At 38.5% G+C, this 23,564-nt stretch overlaps 1 protein-coding gene across 1 annotated transcript; it reads left to right on the forward strand.

The window, feature by feature from the left end:
* The first annotated feature begins 2,653 nt into the window (after positions 1–2,653).
* Positions 2,654–3,625, forward strand: LOC138887188 (uncharacterized). Its single transcript, XM_070168908.1, has one exon. The coding sequence runs from the start codon at positions 2,654–2,656 to the stop codon at positions 3,623–3,625; it is 972 nt and encodes a 323-aa protein (XP_070025009.1).
* The last annotated feature ends 19,939 nt before the right edge of the window (positions 3,626–23,564 follow it).

The following is a 23,564-nucleotide window of genomic DNA, read 5'->3' on the forward strand; positions in this document are numbered from 1 at the left end:
GCTCGCGCGTGTCCGGTCCGGAAAAACGTTATTTAGGGGCAAAATTGAAAATCTGGAGAGAAACCCACTTAACCTATATAAAGTCAAGCTCGCCCAAGGTTAAATCATCAAGAGTTTTCATAGTTTAGTGCAAGAAATAGAGAGGCAAGAAGCAAGGAGGAGTTTTGACCATCAAGTTCTTCTTTTCTTCTCTGGTTTTTGCTATTTTGTGATAAAATTGAACTTATTTGGGATGAACACTAGTATGAGTGGCTAAGACCCATTGTTCTGGGGTCATGAGTAAAACATGAATGTTGTTGTTTGGAGTTTAATTTAACAAAGAAGATTTATCATATTGGGTTGTTTATTTAATTCTGCGTTTAATTATTTTGCAGAGTAGCTAAAAGTGAAATACTATCTACGAATCTTTGGTTGAACTCGAAAGTGGGAACTTTAGATTGCATATAGAATTAAATAGAGCAAGTTCTTGAACCCGGGTCTCGGGGAATGAATTAGCAATTGGGATAGACATATACCCAATTGCGTTGCTTGGTTGAAATATAGGAATTGTAAATGCATTCTTGTTAATCTTAATTCCATAGACATATAGGCATTGAGTTGACTTGAATAGGCGAGTAAGAACTCGACAGATTCTTATGAGTAATATCAACCCTGTCAATCAATAACCCAGATAAATTGATTAGTCATTCTAAGCCAAGAACACAACATGATTGTTAACTATGCCCGTGACCCTGGAATATCCTCTCCTACTGTTTGTTACTCGAAATTGCTATTCGTTTGGTTATTTGCTTTAGTTAGATTAATTCTTTATAGTTTAAGTAGTAAAATAATTACATCTCTCTTTTGTGAACAATCTCTTGGGTAGATACAGAAATTGGGTTTGAATTAGTCAACAGTTAATCATAAGTCTTCGTGGTAACGATGCTCTACTCACTACTCTATTACTTGACGATCACGTGCACTTGCGTGAGTGTTTTTGGTTGCAACAAGTTTTTGGCGCCGTTGCCGGGGACTTAGAAATTAGCTACTTGACTGAATTGAGCTTTTATTATTTATTTATTCGAGTTTTAACTCTCAGTTCACTTTTTTTGTGCTAATACAGGAGTTTCTATTGAATGCGAAGAAGTAGAAGCGCAAACAATCTCCTTCCTCTCGATCCCAAAATTGAACGAATACTTCACAGATTGAGGATGGAGATGGACGCAAGAACCAGAATTGAAAGAGAGTTGGAAATCATAGTTCAACCACAACCAATTGAGATGGCAGGTAATAAGGAACGCACGGTGATTGAAGCCGCAAGGCCTAGTCTGGCTAACATGACTCAGGCTATTGTGAAGCCTGACATCACTGGGCACTTTGAGCTGAAACAATACATGGTGCAACTGATCCAATCCACAGGGCTGTTTGTGGGTTTACCTCATGAAGACCCGCAGAGGCACATTCAGAATTTCTTGGAAATTACGGATACCTACAACTATCCCAACGTTTCCAAGGACTCTATCAGGCTGACACTTTTCACCTTTTCACTGATTGGGGAAGCTAAGGAGTGGTTGAATAAAGAGCCAGCAAATTCAATCCGCACTTGGGATGATCTGGCGAGGAAATTCTTAATCAAGTTTTTCCCCACTAAGAAAACAAAGGTATTGAGGAGTCAAATTCTTGGGTTTGAACAACGAGCTGGCGAGACACTGCGTCAAGCATGGGAAAGGTACAAGAAGATGCTCAGAGACTGTCCTCATCATTGCCAGACGAACGAGGTATTGGGTCACACTTTTGTAGACGGGTTAGATGATGCTTCAAAGATGAATCTTGATTCAGCTTGTGGGGGTAGTTGCATGGCCATATCGTACAGTGAAATCCAAATCTTGCTGAATAACTTCACTGCTAATGATAATAACTAGCAAGGTGAGGGTGATTCACGAAAGACAGTTAAGCAAAAATTAGTTAGGTTACTTGAGTTAGACGAAGTGTCAGCCATGAGAGCCGATATTGCAAAGCTGGCAAATCAGATGACTAGGATGACAATGCAGCAACCACAGACAATGCAACACGTACAACAAATGACTATTTGCTGCGAACTCTGTGGCGACAGTTATATGAGTGATATATGCCCCGTGAATCCAGAATCCATTTATTATGTGGGGCAACAGAACAGAGGTCCACCGAATCAGCATGCACAATACAGGAATTCTTACAATCCAAATTGGAGGAATCATCCCAAATTCTCATGGGGTGGAAATCAGCAGAATCAGAATCAGCATAGACCCCAAGGGAATTTCAATCAGCCTTAGAGACCACCCCAACAAATGGAAGAAAGTACCAATGATCTGCTAAAGAAGTTATTGATTGACAATCAACAACTCAGGACCGACTTCAGAAATCTTGAAAGGCAAATGGGGCAGTTAGCAACAAATCAAAACACTAGACCTGCAGGCGCCCTCCCCAGTGATACAAAAAATAACCCTCAAGTGAATGTAGTTACACTTAGAAACGGGAGGGAGCTAGAGGAAGTGCCAAAGCAAAATAAAGACAAGCACATACCTGAGGGAGAGTTGATCCTAAAGTGACTCAAGAGCCAAAGAATGCTGCTGAAATTTCAGAGCCAGTGGAGGCCCCAAGACCACCACCACCTTTTCCCCAGAGATTGCAGAAAATGAATGATGATCGCATGTTCACAAAATTCCTCTCTATGTTGATCCAGGTTCAATTGAATATCCCACTTGTTGATGTGCTTCGTGAAATTCCAAAGTATGCTAAATACATAAAAGATATAATGGCTCACAAGAGAAGATTAACTGAATTTGAGATAGTGGCACTTACTGAGGAGTACACTTCAAGGGTCCAAAATGAGCTCCCTCAAAAGCTTAAGGATCCTGGTAGCTTCACGATTCCTGTGCGCATTGGCAATATTGATGTGGGTCGTGCTCTTTGCGATTTGGGGGCAAGCATAAATCTAATGCCCTTGTCCTTGTTCAAGCAACTGGACCTAGGAGCTCCAAGTCCCACTACTGTGATGTTACAGCTGGCTGACAGATCGATAGCACACCCTGAAGGGGTGATTGAAGATGTGTTGCTGCAGATTGGGAAATTCATCTTCCCTGTTGATTTCATTATCCTCGATTATGAGGCTGACGAACTGGTTCCAATCATATTGGGGCGACCTCTCTTAGCTACTGGTGATGCAATTATCAAAGTGAGAGAGGGAAAGATGATTTTGAGGGTAGATGACAAGGAAGCAGTTTTTAATGTCTACAGAGCAATCCAACTTCCCCGCCACTATGAGGAGCTCTCAATGATATCTGTTGTTGAGGCCAATGAGCAGATTCATTATCCGAGTGTATATCTAGACGATTCTCTAGAGAAAGCACTTATGTTGCTTGATAGCTTGGGGGTTGATGAGGAGGTTGAGGAGATGATGCACATCCCTGATACAGCTTGTGCGTACCTGCAAGGGACGCACCCCTTCGAGCCTTTGAATAGACCAGAGGAGCCTCCTCCAAAGTCGTCAATTGAGGAAGCCCCAAAATTTGAACTTAAACCCCTTCCACCTCACCTGCAATATGCTTATTTGGGTGACTCTGACACTTTACCTATTATTATCTCGTTTGACTTGTCTAAATTGTAGGAAGAAAAGCTGTTGAGAGTGCTACGTGAGCACAAGCGATCACTTGGGTAGACTATGTCTGACATTAAGGGCATTAGACCAGCCTTCTGCATGCACAAAATCCTTATGGAGGACAGACACAAGCCCAGTGTAGAGCAACAACGCCGACTCAATCCAATCATGAAAGAGGTGGTAAGAAAAGAAGTGATTAAGTTGCTCGATGCAGGTATTGTATTTTCTATCTCAGACAGCAAATGGGTAAGCCCCGTCTATTGTGTACCCAAGAAAGGGGGGATGACTGTAGTAGTTAATGAGAATAATGATTTAATACCTACATGAGCTGTCACCGGGTGGAGAATTTGCATTGATTATAGAAAATTGAACAATGCCACCTAAAAGGACCACTTTCCCCTCCCCTTTATTGACCAAATGCTTGATAGATTAGCTCGCCAGAAGTACTACTGCTTCTTAGATGGTTACTTGGGGTATAATCAGATTGCTATAGCCCAGAGGACCAAGAAAAGACCACTTTTACGTGTCTTTATGGCATGTATGCGTTCAAGCGAATGCCCTTTGGTATTTGTAATGCACCTGCGACTTTTCAAAGGTGTATGATGGCCATTTTTACTGACATGGTTGTGAGATTTGTGGAAGTGTTCATCGACGATTTTTCTGTGTTTGGATGTTCTTTTGATAACTGCTTGATAAAGTAGTTGCTAGGTGTGAAGAAACTAACTTGGTGCTAAACTGGGAAAAGTGCCATTTCATGGTACGTGAAGGTATAGTCTTGGGGCACAAGGTGTCCAAAGATGGTTTGCAGGTGGACAAGGCAAAGGTGAAAGTGATTGAAAAATTGCCTCCACCGATATCCGTCAAAGGCATTCGCAGTTTCTTGGGCCATGCAAGTTTTTATCGTCGTTTCATTAAAGATTTCTTAAAAATTTCCTCTCCCTTGTGCAGGTTGCTTGAGAAAGATGTCTCCTTCAAATTTGATGATGCCTGTCTGAAGGCATTTGAGGAGCTGAAAGGAAGGTTGGTTACTGCACCAATCATAATTTCTCCGAATTGGGAGCAGCCATTTGAGTTGATGTGCGATGCGAGCGACTTGGCTATTGGTGCTGTCTTGGGGCTGTATGTGATTAACAGTCGCCTTATTCCCTCCAAAAATACTACGGAGGTGAATGGACCCCGGGCTGCATTGATTTGGTGTTTCATCAAGGGTCTTCCCTTCGACATGGCCAAAGTGATCCACGACGAGATGTTTATCCGATTCCTCCAACGCATGTGTGGGTTCTTTTTCCCATCCTTGGTGACTAAGATTTGCAAGAAAGTGTAGGTACCTGAAAATACTCGTGTGGACGGGCTGGTAAGAAAAAGCCACAAGATCCGACCTGGCAAGAACACCTCGTGGGGCAGCCCCAGCAGCAGCGGCAGGTGGAGAGGATGAGAGTGGTTCTGATGCATCGGAGGATGAAGAGGAAGAGAAAATGGATGTGGAGGCCGAAGCGCAGGCCCATGCGCCCAGCGCAACAGCTGCAGCACTGTCACGAGCAGTGTCCTCTTCAGGAACTGCCAGAGTGTCCTGGAACATCACATTGGAGCAGGAGGTGGCTGGTCTACGCACCTCCATGAATGATTTGGGCACTCGTGTGGACGCGATAGCTGACCGACAAGTCAAGTCGGAAAAGAAATTCATGGGTTGGCTGTGAGCTTTGGGGCGTGCGTGCAACGTGAACCCCAAAACCGTTTCCGATCAAGAGTAAAGCATCAAGGAAGTCTCTTTACCTCACTGCTCTTTTAAATTTTAAGCCATGGGGACATGTCTTCTTTTTTAAGTGTGGGGTGGGGGATTCCTTCATTGTATGTTGTATGTAGTTGTACAAATTGCCGGGTTGTTTTGTTTGTTTCATGTTGACTTGATAGTTTTTGTTAAGCAGGAGTAGTTTTTTTTGTTAATTTAGATAAATGGCTCGGCCCGACGACAGATCCCTTTTGACGGGGTTCTTGAGGGACTGAGTCGAGAAAAAAAAAACTGAAAAAATTGTAGGCTCTTCCTGATGACAGATCTTTTAGACGATTTTATTGAGGGAAGTGAGTCTAGAGAAAACAACAAAAAGATTTTTTTTATTTTTTTTCTTAGGTAGTGTAGCAATTCCCCCTTGGTTTTTCTTTAAACCGCGGTTCTTTTCCAAGGGTTTAGCTTGAACCGGGCATAGGTAGTTTTTATTTTTGTTTTCTTTTTGATTTGTAGATTAGGGTAATGAGCAACGAGCTATAAAATTGAAAGAGAACCCATAGCATTGACACACCTGAACACAATAGACCCTAGAGTGTAACACTTAGTCCTAATTGTTGAATCTCACTAAAAGTGCCTTAATTTTATGTTTGTTACTGAATTGAATGCTCGTAATGGAGTGTCTTGATAAGCTGAACTGGAATGAGTCTTATGCCATGTGTTGTGAGTTTTGTGTAGTCCATGTATTGTACTTGTGTCTAGAACTTGCCCGGTATGTGAGTTGAAGTGAAATTTTAGGTGATGCTGGGTTTGAAAAATGATGTTAGGCTTTCTTTGACCTTTTTGAGCTTAATTGCTTATCACAAATAAAATTTGTCCCTAGTTAACCCTTTTGAGCCTTTAGACTTTTGTTTGGCACCCGCATTACAAGCCTATACCCTTTTGTTCTTAATTGACATTGTTTTGATCCTTTTACCTCTTAAAGCACTTCAATTGTGAGAGGAGCGCTAAAAGAAGTAAGAAGGAAATAAGTGTGGGGTGACTTTTGAGTTGAACCAATAAAAGGATGAAAGATGCACTTATGTTGTAAACGAATACACCACTAGCAAAAATTGAGTGACAAGAAGAATAAACTGGAAAAAAAGAAGAAGAGTTGATTACATTGTGTCTTGTTCCAGCTAGTGGGAATGAATCAATAGAGTGCTTAAAGAAGAAGGGAATATTTGTGGGATGATATTGTGTGTGAATGAGAAGTGGGTTGAAGAATTTGCGCTAAAGATTGCTCATGTGATGTGTTAAAGTGCTTAGGGGTTGAGTCACTATTCCTAAATACATCCTACCCATCCCTTAGCCCACATTACAACCATGAAAAAGTCCTAATCAATTTTGGATCGAGCTAGCCTACATTAGTAGAGATTTACATTAAGGGCAAGCTTATGGTACCAATTGCATGCATGCGACCTCTTTTGTGAGAGTGAGTGATTTCCTTGATATATGTGAGTATATGAATTGAATGTGGTGGATTGAACTCAATTTTTGTTGATGTAATTGTGAGGGCATATGATTCGTGACGGAAAACCAAGTCTTGACTTCTGTGTAGAGTACTTTGAGGAAGTGTGAATCTTGCATGGCACTTGAGAGTTGACTTTGAGGCTAGGATTATTCACTGCTAGGCGTAATACATGTACATTGTTCTAGGTGTAATACGTTAAGGGAAATGGTTGAGTGAAGGATTCTCTAGAGATTATAGTTGATTGCTCGAGGACTGGCAATAGCTAAATCTAGGTGATTTAGCTATTGTTTATGCTTCCGCTTGATTATATTCCAATGACATATTATGGTTAATTGATGAAAAATAGGCTTTAATTGTGATATGTATACATTTCAGGACGGGGAGCCTGTATGATGCTTTCAAGAGGATATTAGAATGATTTATGAGCAAGAACAACCCCTCGAAGTTGAGTGCGAGCAAGGACGAGATGAAAAAATGGACGAAATCAAGCTCCAGGTGCGTAAAGAACGCGCGAAGGCGCGCATAAGAAAGGCCGAGGCAGAATCATGCGCGAATTTATGCGCGAGCTCGCGCGTGTTTGGTCCGGAAAAACATTATTTAGGGGTAAAATTGGAAATCTAGAGAGAAACCCACTTAACCTATATAAAGTCAAGCTAACCCAAGGTTAAATCATCAAGGGTTTTCATAGTTTAGTGCAAGAAATAGAGAGGCAAGAGGCAAGGAGGAGTTTTGACTATCAAGTTCTTCTTTTCTTCTCTTGTTTTTGCTATTTTGTGATGAAATTGAACTTATTTGGGATGAACACTAGTATGAGTGGCTAAGACCCATTGTTCTAGGGTCATGGGTAAAACATGAATGTTGTTGTTTGGAGTTTAATTTGACAAAGAGGGTTTATCATATTGGGTTGTTTATTTAATTCTGCGTTCAATTATTTTGCTGAGTAGCGAACAGTGAAATACTATCTACGAATCTTTAGTTGAACTCGAAAGTGGGAACTTTAGATTGCATATAGAATTAAATAGAGCAAGTTCTTGAACCCGGGTCTCAGGGAACAGATTCGCAATTGGGATAGACATATACCCAATTGCCTTACTTGGTTGAAATACAGGAATTGTAAATGCGTTCTTGTTAATCTTAATTCCATAGACATATAGGCATTGAGTTGACTTGAATAGGCAAGTAAGAACTCGACAAATTCTTATGAGTAATATCAACCCTGTCAATCAATAACCCAGATAAATTGATTAGTCATTCTAAGCCAAGAACACAACATGATTGTTAACTATGCCCGTGACCCTGGAATATCCTCTCCTACTGTTTGTTACTCGAAATTGCTATTCGTTTGGTTACTTGCTTTAGTTAGATTAATTCTTTATAGTTTAAGTAGTAAAACAATTACATCTCTCTTTTGTGAACAATCTCTTGGGTAGATACAGAAATTGGGCTTGAATCAGTCAACAGTTAATCATAAGTCTTCGTGGGAACGATACTCTACTCACTACTCTATTACTTGACGATCATATGCACTTGCGTGAGTATTTTTGGTCGCAACAAGCATTATGGAAAATAAAATGTTAGTATAATTAAAAGTAAAAAATTAAGTAATATCAAACTTATGGCCACTTGAGCTGCACTAACATACGCATAAATCAAGAGTTCAAAAATTTATCTAAGAATATTATCCTTCTTCACGAGACTCATCAAACTAATAATAGATTATTTTACATATATGCACCAATTAAGCCATAAGTCCTAATCCAATATAGAGTTGCAAGAACCAGGCTAAAATTGTCATACAAAAAAATAAAACAAACAGAGCACAAAAGGTAGCAAAAATATATGACTTGTCTTAGAAGGGACTGAGTTTGGACTTGGTATAGGCTAAGGGAAGACTAAGGACTAAGTTCACTTGTTGTGAGAGGGTTGACTCTTGATTAGCACTAACAGTTTGTCAAGGCGTGCAGTAGCGTAAGCTTGCTCTTTCTTCATCTCCTCCTTCAACTTCCCATTCTCCTCTTTTAATGAGGCAATCTCATCTTTTAGCCTCTCTTTCTCTTTATTGGCAATTTTCAGTTCATCGATCGAGCAATTGAGTTATCAGTCGATTTTCTTGAACTTACTCCTTAGGGACAATCACACTCCTTCAGCATTTGTTTGTCAAATATATCCTTCTTTGTTTCTTTCTTCCCTTCTCCCAAAGGGACCTTGAAGTGAGTGAACACCTGGGTAAGTAAAACCTGTAAGATAATGCATGCTTTTTTAGCTGATTCGGCTTCCCTTGCCATATGCTTGATCATCAGCAAGGGTAAATTCAACAACCTATTTTGATCCAGCACCTCCATTACTGCCAGATCCAAATATGTACCTTGTGTCTTTGCTCAGACCTAGGTAAAATGCACTTGTTCATAAACTCAAATAACAACTTGTCGACCAGGTTTATTTCCCCTTGCACACTTTATTGGGCTTCTGAGTTTTTCTTCCCTGAATGTACTTGGTGTATTGGGAAAAATTAAGTTTATATATGGAATTCATTAAAAGATGACACATCATGACATATGGACCAGTTAAAGAAGAACAAATGATGAAGAGTAATCAAAGAGGCACGAGCTTCAACAGGAACGGGCAGTCACTCAGATAAAAGGCAAGGAAGACAGGTGCTCGAACCTCTTTATGACGGAAGAGAATGAATCTGATAGAAAATAAGGAATAGATACAAACTATTGGGCATTAAATACAGAAATGTTAAGGAATCTATATTGAATCAAATATGATTGCTGATTGTAGCGTTACATTAAATATCATTAAATGCCATTAATTGACAATAATGGCTCAATTATGGAAGAAACGAAACGTACCACTTAGAAATAGCTATAAAAGGAGAAGATTGATCATTTGTAAGGACACGAAATATCACCGAAATATACTGATTTACTTTGTTTTCTTCTGTTCATCTGATTATTATCAAAGACAATTTCTTTTATTCATTTTATATATTGATTATCAGTAACCCGAGTTCTTCTAAAATAAAGCTTTGACTGAAATTACTATTTTTGGTTAAACAAATTGGTTCCGTTATCGGGAATCTGATAATCGTTTACTTTCTTAATCAATTCTTTCATCAAAACTTACCATGTCGAATAACAACGACAACAACCAAGATACTCAACATCAGGAGAATGATGCGGGTGATAGGACACCACTTCCCTCACCGCGTGATTCACAACATCAGTCACGAGAAGGAACTCCAGATGGCTCTGAAACAAATAATGAGGTTGCAAACGTACAAGCACTTGATGATGCCTTAAAAAATCTCATTGCTCAACAAGTTAGCAATGCCCTCCGAGCTTTTACCATCCAATTGCCAATTGCACCACCAACACCAACTCCGAATCAGAATACTTTGGAAAACCCACGTTCTGGGCTTTTTAACTCAGGCACTGGTGGAACTCCAAGCGAGTCTCGCGATGGCGAGCCAGGTAACATAGTTAATTCTGATTTACAAAATTTGGTTCTAACCTTGCAGAAGCAGCTCAAAGAGTAAATCGACCATATAGAGAAAATACCTGGAGTACCACCTGTAATCAAAGGAATAGACATGGATATGTACTCACAATAACCATGGAAGCCTAGTGCAACTCCGGTGCCAATCCCGAAGAAGTTCAAAATGCCTGATATTCCAAAGTACGATGGCACAACTGATCCACGAGACCACATGACTGCATTCACAACTGGTGTGAAGGGCAACGATTTAACCAAACAAGAAATTGAAACAGTGTTGGTCAAAAAATTTGGTGAAACACTCACCAAGGGTACATTAACATGGTATTCCCTTTTATCCGAAAATTCTATAAATTCTTTTACTGAGCTTGCAGATTGTTTTATCAAAGCACATTCGGAAGCTCAAAAGGTTTAAAAAAGAATGGAGGATATTTTCAAAATCAAACAAGGAGATTCAGAATTGCGTAGGGAGTTCGTGGATAGGTTCCAGCGTGAAAGAATGATGTTACCACGCATACCAGATAATTGGGCAGCTATGGCTTTTGCCAGTAACTTAAATGAGAAAAGTTCAGAAGCCATGAGATGACTCAAGGAAAGTCTGCGTGAATTTCCAGCAACAACCTGGAATGACGTTTACAATAGATACAGCACGAAGCTGAGGATAGAAGAAAACACTATCTCTCTATCTCAGAAAGAGGAGAAGGTGAGTTCGAGACGTTTAGAAAATGAAAAAAGGTCCAATAAAAATAGGTATGAACCATATATGGGCCCAGCAGGAAAAGATTCACGATCAAAATAGGATAATTCAAGGTACGATCGTAGATCGAGAAATATAGAGTCGGGTTCATCATCGAGATCTGGGAACGATCGAAACTCACGGGAAATTCGAGATGATGATAGGAACTTGAAGGAAATATTTGGCGGTTACAATTTTAATGTCAGCACTTCAGAATTGGTAGTGGTGTTAAGATGCATGGACGATAAGGTGCGTTGGCCAAAAGAAATGAGATCAAATCCAAACAGGCGCAATCCTGACCACTGGTGCGAATTTCACAATGATCATGGTTATAAAACATCAGATTCCAGATTGCTACAAGGCGAAGTTGATCATCTATTAAAGCAAGGGTATCTCACTGAATTATTCAGTAAGAAAGGTAAGCAAGCATACATGAAGAACAGGTAGGAGCCCCTTAAACCTCCTTCTCCCAAAAAGACCGTTAATGTTATAAGTGAGGGAAACGAAATCAATGGTGTAACGTACACAACAACCAATAAAGTTTCCAAAGTCACAATTACCCATGGGAAGCGGGTGCGATATGTCTTAGAGGAAGAAAGCATTACGTTTGATGATGCAAATGCAGATGGCGTGTTAAATCCACATAACGATGCACTGGTATATCTCTACTTGTACATGATACTAATGTGAAACGAGTTTTGATTGATCCAAGTAGTTCCGTGAACATTATTCTGCTGAGAGTACTGCACGAGATGCAAGCTGAAGATAAACTAGTACCAAAGGCGCATACTTTGTCTGGATTCGACAATTCCAGCATTGTGACGAAAGGGGATATAACACTTACTATATTAGCAGAAGGGGTTGTCAAAGATACAAAGTTTCAAGTGGTAGAGATGGAGATGACTTACAATATGATTCTCGGGAGACCATAGATACACTAGATGGATGTCGTTCCATCTACCTTACATCAAGTTATCAAATTTCCATCACCATGGGGGATATGTCAAATCCGTGGGGATCAACAAACATCTAGAAACATCAACTCTATAGCAAATTCAAATAAATACGAGAAACGAAGAAATATAGCAGTTACAGAATCCAGTTGAGGATACCACAACACAAGCCTCAACTGAACAAGGGCGAACAGATGTGGACTCAAGGCCTGATTCCATTCAAGAACCAGAGGAAAATGAAATATCAAAACAATGATTGAAGAATTGGAGGCTGTAGAGTTATTTACACAATGGCCTGGAAGGAAAGTCTACATTGGGGCTAACCTAAGCCACGACATGAAAGGTAAGTTGATTAAGTTTTTGAAAACTAATGTGGATTGTTTTGCTTGGTCCCATTGTGATATGACAGGAATACCATCGGAAGTAATGACTCACAAGTTAAATGAAGACCCATCATATCCACTTATCAAACAAAAGAAGAGAAAGCAAGGGACTTTCAAAAATCAGGTGATTCAAGATGAGGTCCAAAAATTACTAAAAATTGGGTCTATCCGCGAGGTAAAGTATCCTAATTTGTTAGCTAATACTGTTGTAGTACCGAAAAAGAATGGTAAATGGCGAGTTTGTGTAGATTACATAGACCATAACAAAGCTTGTCCTAAAGATTCTTTTTTATTACCACATATTGATCAACTAATTGATGCTAATGTAGAACATGAGTTGTTAAACTTTTTAGATGCGTATTCAGGATACAACCAGATCAAAATGGATTCCCTAGATGAAGAAAAAACTTCATTTATAACAGACAGGGGGACTTACTGTTATAAAGTAATGCATTTTGGTCTCAAAAGTGCTGGTGCAACGTATCCAAGATTGGTAACCAAAATGTTCCAAGAACATTTAGGAAAGACAATGGAGGTCTACATAGATGATATGCTCGTCAAAACTCAACATTCGGGGGACCATATATCGCACTTGTCTGGCACATTTCAGATCTTGCGAAAATTTAATATGAAACTAAATCCTGAGAAATGTGCATTCGGCGTTTCATCAGGTATGTTTTTGGGTTTTCTTGTTTCTAACCGTGGTATTGAAATAAATCCCTCGCAGATTAAAGCCATTGAAAAAATTCCTGACATGCAAGTAAAAAAAAAGAAGTAAAAAAAGAAGTGCAAAGGTTGATAGGAAGAATTGCAGCCTTAGGGAGATTTATTTCCAAATCATCAGAAAAGTGTTTTAAATTGTTTTCAGCTCTTAAAAATCGAGATCAGTTTGAATGGACTGAGGAGTGTCAATAAGCACTCAAAAACTTGAAGACATACCTGTCAAATCCATCGTTGCTCGCAAAATCAAAGGTTGGGGAAAAATTGATCGTTTACTTGCTGTCTCCGAAGTAGCAGTAAGTGCTGTTTTAGTTCGTGAAGACCAAAGTAAACAATCTCTAATTTATTATGTCAGCAAATCATTATTAGATGCGGAGATGCGATATCCTTAATTAGAAAAGCTTGCAGTTGCACTAATCATGGCATTTAGAAAACTAAGGCCTTATTTTCAATGTTATCCTATTGCCATAGTAACTGCTTATCCATTACACAATATATTACACAAGCATGAGTTATCAGGTAGGTTAACCACATGGGCTATAGAATTAAGCGAATATGACATCACATACCAGCCTAGAACCGCGATAAAATCTCAAGTGTTAGCAGAATTTGTGGCTGATTTAAGCCAAGGAATGCAATTAGAAGCAGAAAAAGAATTACAGGTGTTCAACGGATCTAATCCAGGAATTTGGACCTTATTTACTGATGGCTCATCTAATGTAAAGGGGGCAGGATTAGGAATTGTTTTGGTACCACCTACGGGTGAAACCATTTGACAAGCCATTAAATGTCATTCTATAACTAACAATGAGGCAGAGTATGAAGCTGTGATTACAAGTTTAGAACTGGCACTGGAACTCGGCATTTATCAGATTGTAATCAAAAGGGATTCGTAGCTTGTAGTTAACCAAATGCTTGGGACTTATACAGCCAGCGAAGCACGAATTCAACAGTATTTAGAGAAGTTACGGGATTTGATTAGGCAATTTCAAACCTGGAAGGTCACGCAGATACCAAGAGATGAAAATGTCGAGGCAGATGCCCTAGCCAATCTCGCATCTACGGTAGACGTGGCAAGCAATGAAAATGCTTCTGTAATTCATTTGTTTCATTCAGTACTCGATCCAGACAAAAATGAGGTAAACTTTAATAACTTAACCTGGGAATGGAGGAACAAGATTGTTGCTTTTTTGCAGTATGGTACCGTCCCTGAAGACAAGAAAAAAACTAACGCGCTTCGAAAAAAGGCTGCTCGATATTGTTTAAAGCAAGACAATCTTTATCGAAAAATGATCGGTGGTCCCTTAGCAAGATGCCTCGAGCCTTCTCAAACGGAATATGTAATGAGAGAAATATGATAAATACCAAAGATATTGTAATAATATGCATAGACCAGCAAAGTTGTTACATCTGTTCATTGCACCGTGGCCTTTTATGAAATGAGGGAGGGATATCGTGGGTCCACTACCACAAGCAAAAGGACAGGTAAAATTATTGCTTGTACTCACTGATTATTTCACTAAATGGGTGGAAGCAGGAGCATTCAAACAGGTGTGAGAAAAAGAGGTCAGAGATTTCATTTGGAGAAATATCATATGTCGATTCAGTGTACCAAAGGAAATCGTGTGTGATAATGACCCGCAATTTATAGGCGCACAAATCACAAATTTTTTTCAAAGATGGCAAATCAAAAGGATTACAACTACGCCTTATCATCCGGTGGGTAACAGACAAGCTGAATCAACAAATAAAGTTATTATTAACAATTTAAAGAAGCTATTAGAAGAAGCTAAAGGCAATTGGCCAGAATTGTTACCTGGTGTTTATGGGCATACCGCACGACAACGAAAACAAGCATGGGAGAAACACCATTCTCATTAGTATATGGAGCTGACACTTTAATTCCAGTTGAAATAGGGGAGCCAAGCGTGAGGTATACGCAAACGTCAGAAGAATCCAATGAAGAAGAAATGCACATAAACCTTGATTTACTTGAAGGAAAAAGGGAAGATGCACTAATAAGAATGGCAACACAGAAGCAAGTCATGGAACGATACTACAATCGAAGAGCACGATTAAGATACTTCAAGATTGGGGACTTCGTACTCAAGAAAGGTTTTCAATCCACGAAGGCGGCCAATGCAGGTAAATTAAGTCTAACATGGGAAGGACCCTACAAGATTCATTGTATTGCAGGGAAAGGAGCATACGAGCTGGAAACAATGGAAAGCAAGATATTACCTTCACATTGGAATGTCGTTCACCTGAAGAGATACTATTTCTAAGGAGTACCCACGGTCAGGTATCCTCAATTTAAAAATTTATTTTTGAATTGTTAAAATTTTACTAATGATTTTAGATGATAGGCAAAAAGCTAGCCCATACTAAATGATGAATCACGACCTGCAAGGCACGTGGAATAAATTAAAATTCCCGGTCTAGGGTTACACCTATTCTGGTAGAAATTGATACGGGTTAAGCAGTCTTGATCTGTTATCATACCTCCAAGTCCCATATGTTTTATTCCTTTACAGGAAAAGGACCGAGTAGGAGGAGTAATCAAGTGCTCGAGACTTCATACTTCAAAGCTCAAACACTTGGGGGACTAGATAATATACATGGACATATGTATAAAGAAGGCAAAGAAGATACGGAGATAATCAAAGTTCAAGCCTGAAAAGTTTACTCATTGAATGAGTCAAGTGCAGAGCAAAGTTACGAGCTAAGAGCAAAGTTATAAGCTAAGGCCAAAAAACCTTATCGTAGTTAGGTTAAAGGCAATATACTAAAACAGGGTTATAAATAAAAACTTGTGTATTATAATGGGTTATAAATAAAAACATGTGTGTTATTTTCTTTTTTGAAATCTGTTGTAAGGAAAACAATTACGAAAAAGTTATAGAAGTTACTTAAATACATGTAAGGTCGAAATTGACAAAGTTCAAATAAAAACTTATCGAGGTTATTCCAAAAAACATGTGTATTCCTATTTCTTTTATCGTACATTAACACCATTATGAAGCTGAGAAGTCTTCTTCATTAAGTGTCAAATATAAAAGGGCCCTCTTTTATAGAATTCATGATTGATTTAAAACATTCATCAAATTAAGAAAGCATTTTACAAAATAAAAGTGCAAATTAGCGAATAAGTCTTTAAATATAAAGGCAAGACAGAAGTTCAAAAATAGCTACGAAAACTTCTTAATATTAAAAAGTTTAGACCAAGTATGAACTTAGTCATAAACTAAGAGTTACTTATACAAAATACCCCGAAAAAGATCTGGGGACTTAATGTTTTCAAAACCTCAAAAAAGACCAAGGGTTGCAACCACATTCCACCAAAGAAAACGAAAAAAAAGTCACACATCATTGACTTGTCACTGAGGAGTTGAAGAAGGAACCAAATCAAGGTCTTCAGCAGCAGCAGGCTCAATTTGACTTGAAGGAATTGGGGTACCCATATCCTCTTCAACATCGCCAGAAACTTCAGCCACAGGAGAAGGAAAGTCTTGGCTCTGCTGAGTTTTTTCAATAGTCTCTTTGATTTTGGCTAACTCAGATTCCAAGTTAAAATTCTCATGGCTAACTTCAACAAGGGTATCATGGCGAGAATTTAAAAACGCTCAACTCACTTCAATTGCGGTTTTATCTTCAAGAATCTCGTAATCTCTTTCCAAGTCAGTAATTTCATTTTTAGCTTCTCATTCTCAGCCAAGGCAGAATCATATAAAGTTTGAAGAGAAGCATGTGAACTTTCTAAGGAACGAACTTTATCAGAAGATACCCGGAGGTCTTCTTGAGTTTGAGTCAGAGTCTGCATGAGTTCACCAGCATATGGTTCTTTCTTACCTAATAGAGCCTTCAACTCTCTGATCTCTTCACTTGCCTTGGAAAGTTTCTCGGAAAAAGAGGTTTCAGAAAGATTCTTCTCTTTACCTACTTGATTAGATGAAACCTTTTCAACCGCCAACTCTGAAGTTAAAACCCTTACCTGCTGCTCTAAGGTACATTTACTCTCTTCTAATATTTCTATGTTGATTTGAAGACTTTCAAACTATTCCTTCCAATTATCCACCTCCAATTGGTAGTCATGTGCTAATTGCTCTTAGAGGGAAACCCTCTTCATCATCTCCCTACTAATTAGATTGACCTAATAAAAGGGGAAAGATGAGAACCCTGAAAATATAAAAAAGATAACGTAAAGTTTGAAAAAGGGATACCTTTAAATAAGCATGCACTATACCGGTCATCAAAGTCAAGGAACTGTGGTCATCAAGTTTAGCTCTTTCAACTAGAATAATCAAAGGTTTCAACCACACGTCAACTCGACCTAATTTCCTCAAAAGGTTACCCTCAGCAGGAACTTCAATGGTAACTTGCCACATAGCTTCACCTCTGCTTGAGGAACCAACCTCGGTATGATGGATAGTTGAAGTAGGAACTGAAGAAAGAGGAACTGTAGAAGGAGTAGAAATAACCTGGGGAGGAGCAGCAACGGTAATAGTCACGACTAGCAAAGATGGTATCAAAGGAACAGGTGTAGAAAAAGAAGCAAGGGGTGCTAATCAGAAATTGGCCCAAAACTTTCACTACCAAACCAGTGGGCAAAAAGCTGTTCAACAGAAACATGAGCAGCAGCGGGGGTATCATAATCAAAAATCACCAACGAGGCATCAACAGGTTCAGTGGAAGGAATAAAATGAGGGGGAGATGCTTCATCATCTGAAATAATTCTTCTTCTAGCCCTTGGCCTTTTTATTAAAGAGCCCTCATCTTGTTCTTCTTCCTCCCTAGAGTCTTGATCAACAGAAGCTTTCCTTTTGATGAAGAACCCAAAATTATCTCTTGGACCCTTTCCATAGATATTCTGGAAGCTACGACGACCTCAGCACTTACGTCTCGAATGGGAAATCCTGACAAAAAGAAGGATCAAAATAATTTCTGAAGAAAACAATGAGTAAAATAAGAAAAACTCTTACCGTGAGTTTTTACTTTCTAGCTAAAACGATAAGAGAAATTTTTCCAAGATCTACCGTCCATCGGAGCGGTACGTAACAATTTTCCTACCTAACCACGAAAAATGAGAATTTCATCAACAACTCCCATGGTTGCTGGAAAAGAGAAGGAAAATTAAAATAATGATCATCAAAATTGAGGAAAAAAGGTACGAGAAAGTTAATAAAAAGAAAACTCATGTGCAAAATTCCACTACTCAGGGAAGGGGACATTTTCATCACCCACTAAACCAATAGTGGTGGTAGCCACAAACCGGGCATAACAGCCACGGTCTTTGTCATCTTCTGGACTGACCTGAACTCTTTTTCTTCTTGCCACTAGAGTAAAGACTCCTTGGTGAAAGAGTTTAGGAGAATAAAGGTGGATTAGATGAGAGAAAGTAAAAGTCACGCCAGCCATGTTGGTCAAATGCCTCAAACAGGCAACATCTCTCCATACAATAGGGCCAATTTGACCTAAGCAAACGTCGAAAAAATGACAGAATTCAAGTATAACAGGGTTAATAGCAGGCTTAAAACCCAATGTGAAAGGGTAAGTGTAAATAAAAGAAAACCCAGTTAAGTAGGAGGTGATTCTTTGGTTCGCATTAGGGATTATAATGGGAAAGTCGTTGTCCCAATGGCAATCTTTACGAACTATTGAAATCAGACCTTCAGTGATTTGAGTCGGATAAGTATCAGCACGATCTAAAGAGGACAATTGGTTTCTGAGGGATTCTCTATCATTGTAGAAAGATAGTTCCACAGGGACTATTTCTTCTACTAAAGGTTCACGAAGAGGTTCAGAGGGTTCTTTTCCTCTAGAAGAAGACCTTTGAGAAAGGGAACCTCTAGTTCTAGACGGAGAAGTAGAACTCGATAAAGGACGAGAGGGTATTCGTGACAAAGAAGATCCTAAACTACGAAGCCTTCCTCCTCTCCTACTTCTAATAGGAGCAAGAGAATGGTTGTCAACAATGGGAACTCTCCGAGGGTTAGGGTTTGAAGAAGACATAGTAGTACGAGGAAGAAGAAGATTAGAATTGAATATTCTGAACTTTTGTGAAAAGGACAAGGGTAAAAAGTTATATTTATAGTCAGAAGCAACCGTCAAAGGAAAAGGTGCAATGATGGAAACGTCATAATGAAAATTGACGCTTCGTAATTGGTGAAGCTGTAAAAAAGCCTTAGAAGGCGCTGAAAGGTTGGAGAGCCAACCATGAGATGCCACGTGTCATGGACATTAAATGGAAGAGATAGTTGAAGCATCAGTTCCACGAAAAAATTAAATGGAGGCAAATATTCCCGCTTTAATAAGGTCCACTTCCCAAATATTCTATTGATGAATAAATGGCAAGTGAGAGGACTATCTGTATTGGGAAAAATAAGTTTATATATGGAATTCATTATAAGATGACACATCATGACACAGACCAGTTAAAGAAGAACAAGTGATGAAGAATAATCAAAGAGGCACGAGCTTCAACGGGCACAGACAGTCATTCAGATAAAAGGCAAGGAAGGCAGGTGCACGAACCTCTTTATGATGGAAGAGAATGAATCTGATAGAAAATAAGGAATAGATACGAACTATTGGGCATTAAATACAGAAACGTTAAGGAATCTGTATTGAATCAAATATGATTGCTGATTGTAACGTTACATTAAATATCATTAAATGCCATTAGTTGACAATAATGGCTCAACTATGGAAGAAAAGAAACGTACCACTTAGAAATAACTATAAAAGGAGAAAATTGATCATTTGTAAGGACACGAAATATCACCGAAATATACTGATTTACTTTGTTTTATTCTGTTCATCTGATTATTATCAAAGCCAATTTCTTTTATTCATTTTATATATTGATTATCAGTAACCCATGTTCTTCTGAAATAAAGTTTTGACCGAAATTACTATTTTTGGTTAAACACTTGGAAGTCAAATACTTATCATCTTCTTTCTATCTCAAGTTGGGCTACTCACGTCTAACATATATATGTATCAAACCCATTCACTAGTATCCTCAAATCTGACGTAAGGTCTCAACATTGAAGACCAGGTCAATTCCCTTCCCCATAGTGCTCAATATGTTGTCTTCTAGTAACTGAATTTTGTGTAAAATTCCAGCATCTCTTCCACATGAATTTCTAGGAGTGGATACAAGAACAAATGTGTCAACTTCTCTAAAAGCTCTTTCATCCCATAGTGATCAGCAAATGCAGGGTCTATCACTCTACCCTTCAACAACAGTGTCCCACTAAACTACATATCACTGCCAACAATAGACACTTTCTCCACAGTTTTCTTCCATAGTCTAGAATTGGTTCCTGACTCTTCAAGGTCAACTTCCTTTCTTTTTATGGGGGTTATCTTCTTCTTTTTTCCCACCAGTTTCGGATGAACATGCTTTTCCTTTTCGCTTCAAGGGAACCTCATCTTCTTCATCCTTATCACCATCAACTTTGATGGCCTCCACATCAAATAGCTCATCTCTCAAGCCAAACTCTTTTTCCTATTTCTTCTAATGTCTTCTTTTCTTGTTTTTCTTAGCAACTTTTTCCTATACAACCTTCCCTCTGATCTTAGTGGTAGGGGTTCCTTTCTTAGGTTTTGGCTCCTTTTTGGCAAACTGCTTAACATGCATACCTGACATAGTACACCCACAACTTTCCACCTCTCCCTTTCGATTTTTATCCTCTCTACCAAAGCCAAGTTGTCATCCTCTTTGTTTACTTTGTTTTCGCCCTCAGTATTATCCTTCTTAATGTTAGATAATTGTATTTCCAGAGAGCTTGGCTCTACCTTAGTAGCGTCAAAGAATAAGGTTCTTTGTCCTAAACTTCTCTTCAAAAATACCCTCATCACCTTTTGTTCATAAATTTCTAATCCTTATTCTCCTCCTCCAGTTTCTTGAAACATCATCAATGTCTACTACCTGACTTTTAACCTTTTCTCTTTCACTAGCAGCAGAAATGCTTGGTTCTTGTCCAAGATATTCTAGGGCCTCTTCCCTCTGACTACCAACTGCTACTTATGGTTCTTTTTCTATTTCCCCTTCTTCAACTCCATCTCCCTGAAACTCAACCTCCTCAACTATTGGAGTTTTAGGTGCATAGTTTACACTCACTTCTTTATCAGAAGAGTCAACAAGTCCCAAAATATGTTTTTCAGATACGTATTTAGGGGTTTCTTGTTACTGAGTTGAGTTGGCATTTTGGAAGATTTTGCTTTGGGTATTAGATGGAGAAGAAACAGCAACAATTTTGGTAATCGGTTTCAGAAGAAACAAGTGTTGAGAGATTTTATGAGCTCGGTATTATAGAGAGGAGTAATGATTTTGAGAGAATTTGATCTTAGGATTTTTTGCTTTGGTGTTCTGTGAGAAGCAAGAAGTCAGAGAGATATTTCTGAGGGATCAAAACGCTAGGTTGACGATTAAATAGGAGACACAATTTAACAGTTTAAGTACTAATCAATCAAGAGTTTTATTTTCTCATAAAGTTCGAAAGGGAAATGGAGGCACCCAGTGTTTAAAATTTAAAAAGATGCAGTTGATTGGGTGTAGCTTGGGCGGCAAAGGCGTGCAGACTTTATTTTAGGAACTAATTTTCCTACTCATGCAAACTAATGCATGTTATGATTACAGTTTTAATTACCTAGATAGGATCAATATTTGATCCAAAAATATAGTTTTCATGACGTGGCAATTTAACAAGCTAATGTAACTAGGTATCAGAGAGGAGGTATATACCTGATTGTCAGAAGAATTAGGTTCTTTAGCTGATTTCCTCAATGCAGCCGAGTGTTCTTTACAGAATAGGGATAATATCATCAGACTTTGTCTAAACTACTTGTCCATGCCATGCTTGTATACTTGTAATAGTATAAGATTAATATCATCAGACTTTGTCTAAGCTACTTGTCCATGCCATGCTTGTATACTTGTAATAGTATACGATTGAGTTAGACATTTTTAACACTTAGACATACTAAGTATTTTAATTTACCATAGATAATTATTAATGAGAGAATCAAGAAGGTTCTTAGTTTAATTTAATCAAATCGAGCTCCAAGCGGTTCCTCTCATAGTGATCCTTACTTAAATTTTGGTGAATATATCCACAATCTATTTCTTGGTCTTGTAAAATTCCATAGATATATGGCCTTTCTCCATATTGTCTCTCAAAAGTGGTGTCTAACAATAATATATTTTGTCATCTTGTGATGAATCGGGTTCTTTTCCATGTTCACAACACTTGTATTATTATAGAATATTAGAACCCATTCAATCATCACACCATAATCTTATAATTATTGTACAATCCACAGTAATTGAGCACAACACGATGATGCAATAACATACTCAACTTATGCAGTTGACAAATCCACAGAATTTTGGTTTTCCAATGCCTAAGAGATCAAACAAGAAATTAAGAAGTGAGTCATCCCGGATGTGATCTTCCTGTCTATCAGATAGTCTGCATAATCAGCATAGCATCCGCATATCTCAATAAGTGACACATTCTACCAATAAGATATTCTCAAGCACTATATCTGATTGCAAATAGAGCACGTATCATATTTAGTATGAGACTTTGTGCTAGATTGAAATCAAATCCCAAAGAGTCACATTTGAAAGTTGTAAAGAGGATCTTGAGGTATTTGAAAGATACTCAAGACCTAGTTCTTTGGTAGATCTTAAGGCCATTGGTGCACATAGAGAAGATATGCACAAGTATAATACCAGTTAACAGCTCAATATATAGAGAAGATAATTCATGAATATCATGTATCCATCAACAACTGCGTAAAGAGGGGATATGGATGAATAATTAAGCCAGGTTACACAGACTAACATATAAAGAAGATATATACTGTGAATTATTTTATCAAGCAAGCAAACATATAAAGAAGATATGTGTGAAATTTTAAATAATCCATCAACCATTACATATATAGAAGATATGCATGAAATATCAAATCGAGTTACATGCGTTAACATATAGAGAAGATATGTACCGTGAATCATTCCATCAAGTAAAGCAACATATAGAGAAGATATACATAAAAGGCATGTAAACATTCCAAAGCTAGCATATAGAGAAGTTTAACAGTAAAAAAGCATGTATACATCCAAAGAGTTTTCAAATAGAAAAGAGATGCAAAGTCCAGCCACTGATCAGTTTTCCATAATCCACGTCAACAAAAAACCCGTCGGTTTCTCGCAGCCTGCGTGTACACCATCAAGAGATAAATATAATATGATGACTCTAAAGGGATGAATTCTTATCCACATACTACGTAGACAACTCATGTGCCATAACCACATGGATAATTCACTTGCCATAGTCATAATAATTGCACGGGCAACTCACGTGACATAATAACTCAACACGCGCGAACCACTCAGGTGATGTCAATCCA

This window comes from Nicotiana sylvestris, chromosome 3 (genome assembly GCF_000393655.2).
Source record: "Nicotiana sylvestris chromosome 3, ASM39365v2, whole genome shotgun sequence".
In the NCBI taxonomy this organism is placed as follows: domain Eukaryota; kingdom Viridiplantae; phylum Streptophyta; class Magnoliopsida; order Solanales; family Solanaceae; genus Nicotiana; species Nicotiana sylvestris.

Bases quoted from the DNA above. Each gene is read 5' to 3' on its own strand.
- LOC138887188 (XM_070168908.1), top strand. From the start codon at position 2,654: ATGAATGATGATCGCATGTTCACAAAATTCCTCTCTATGTTGATCCAG.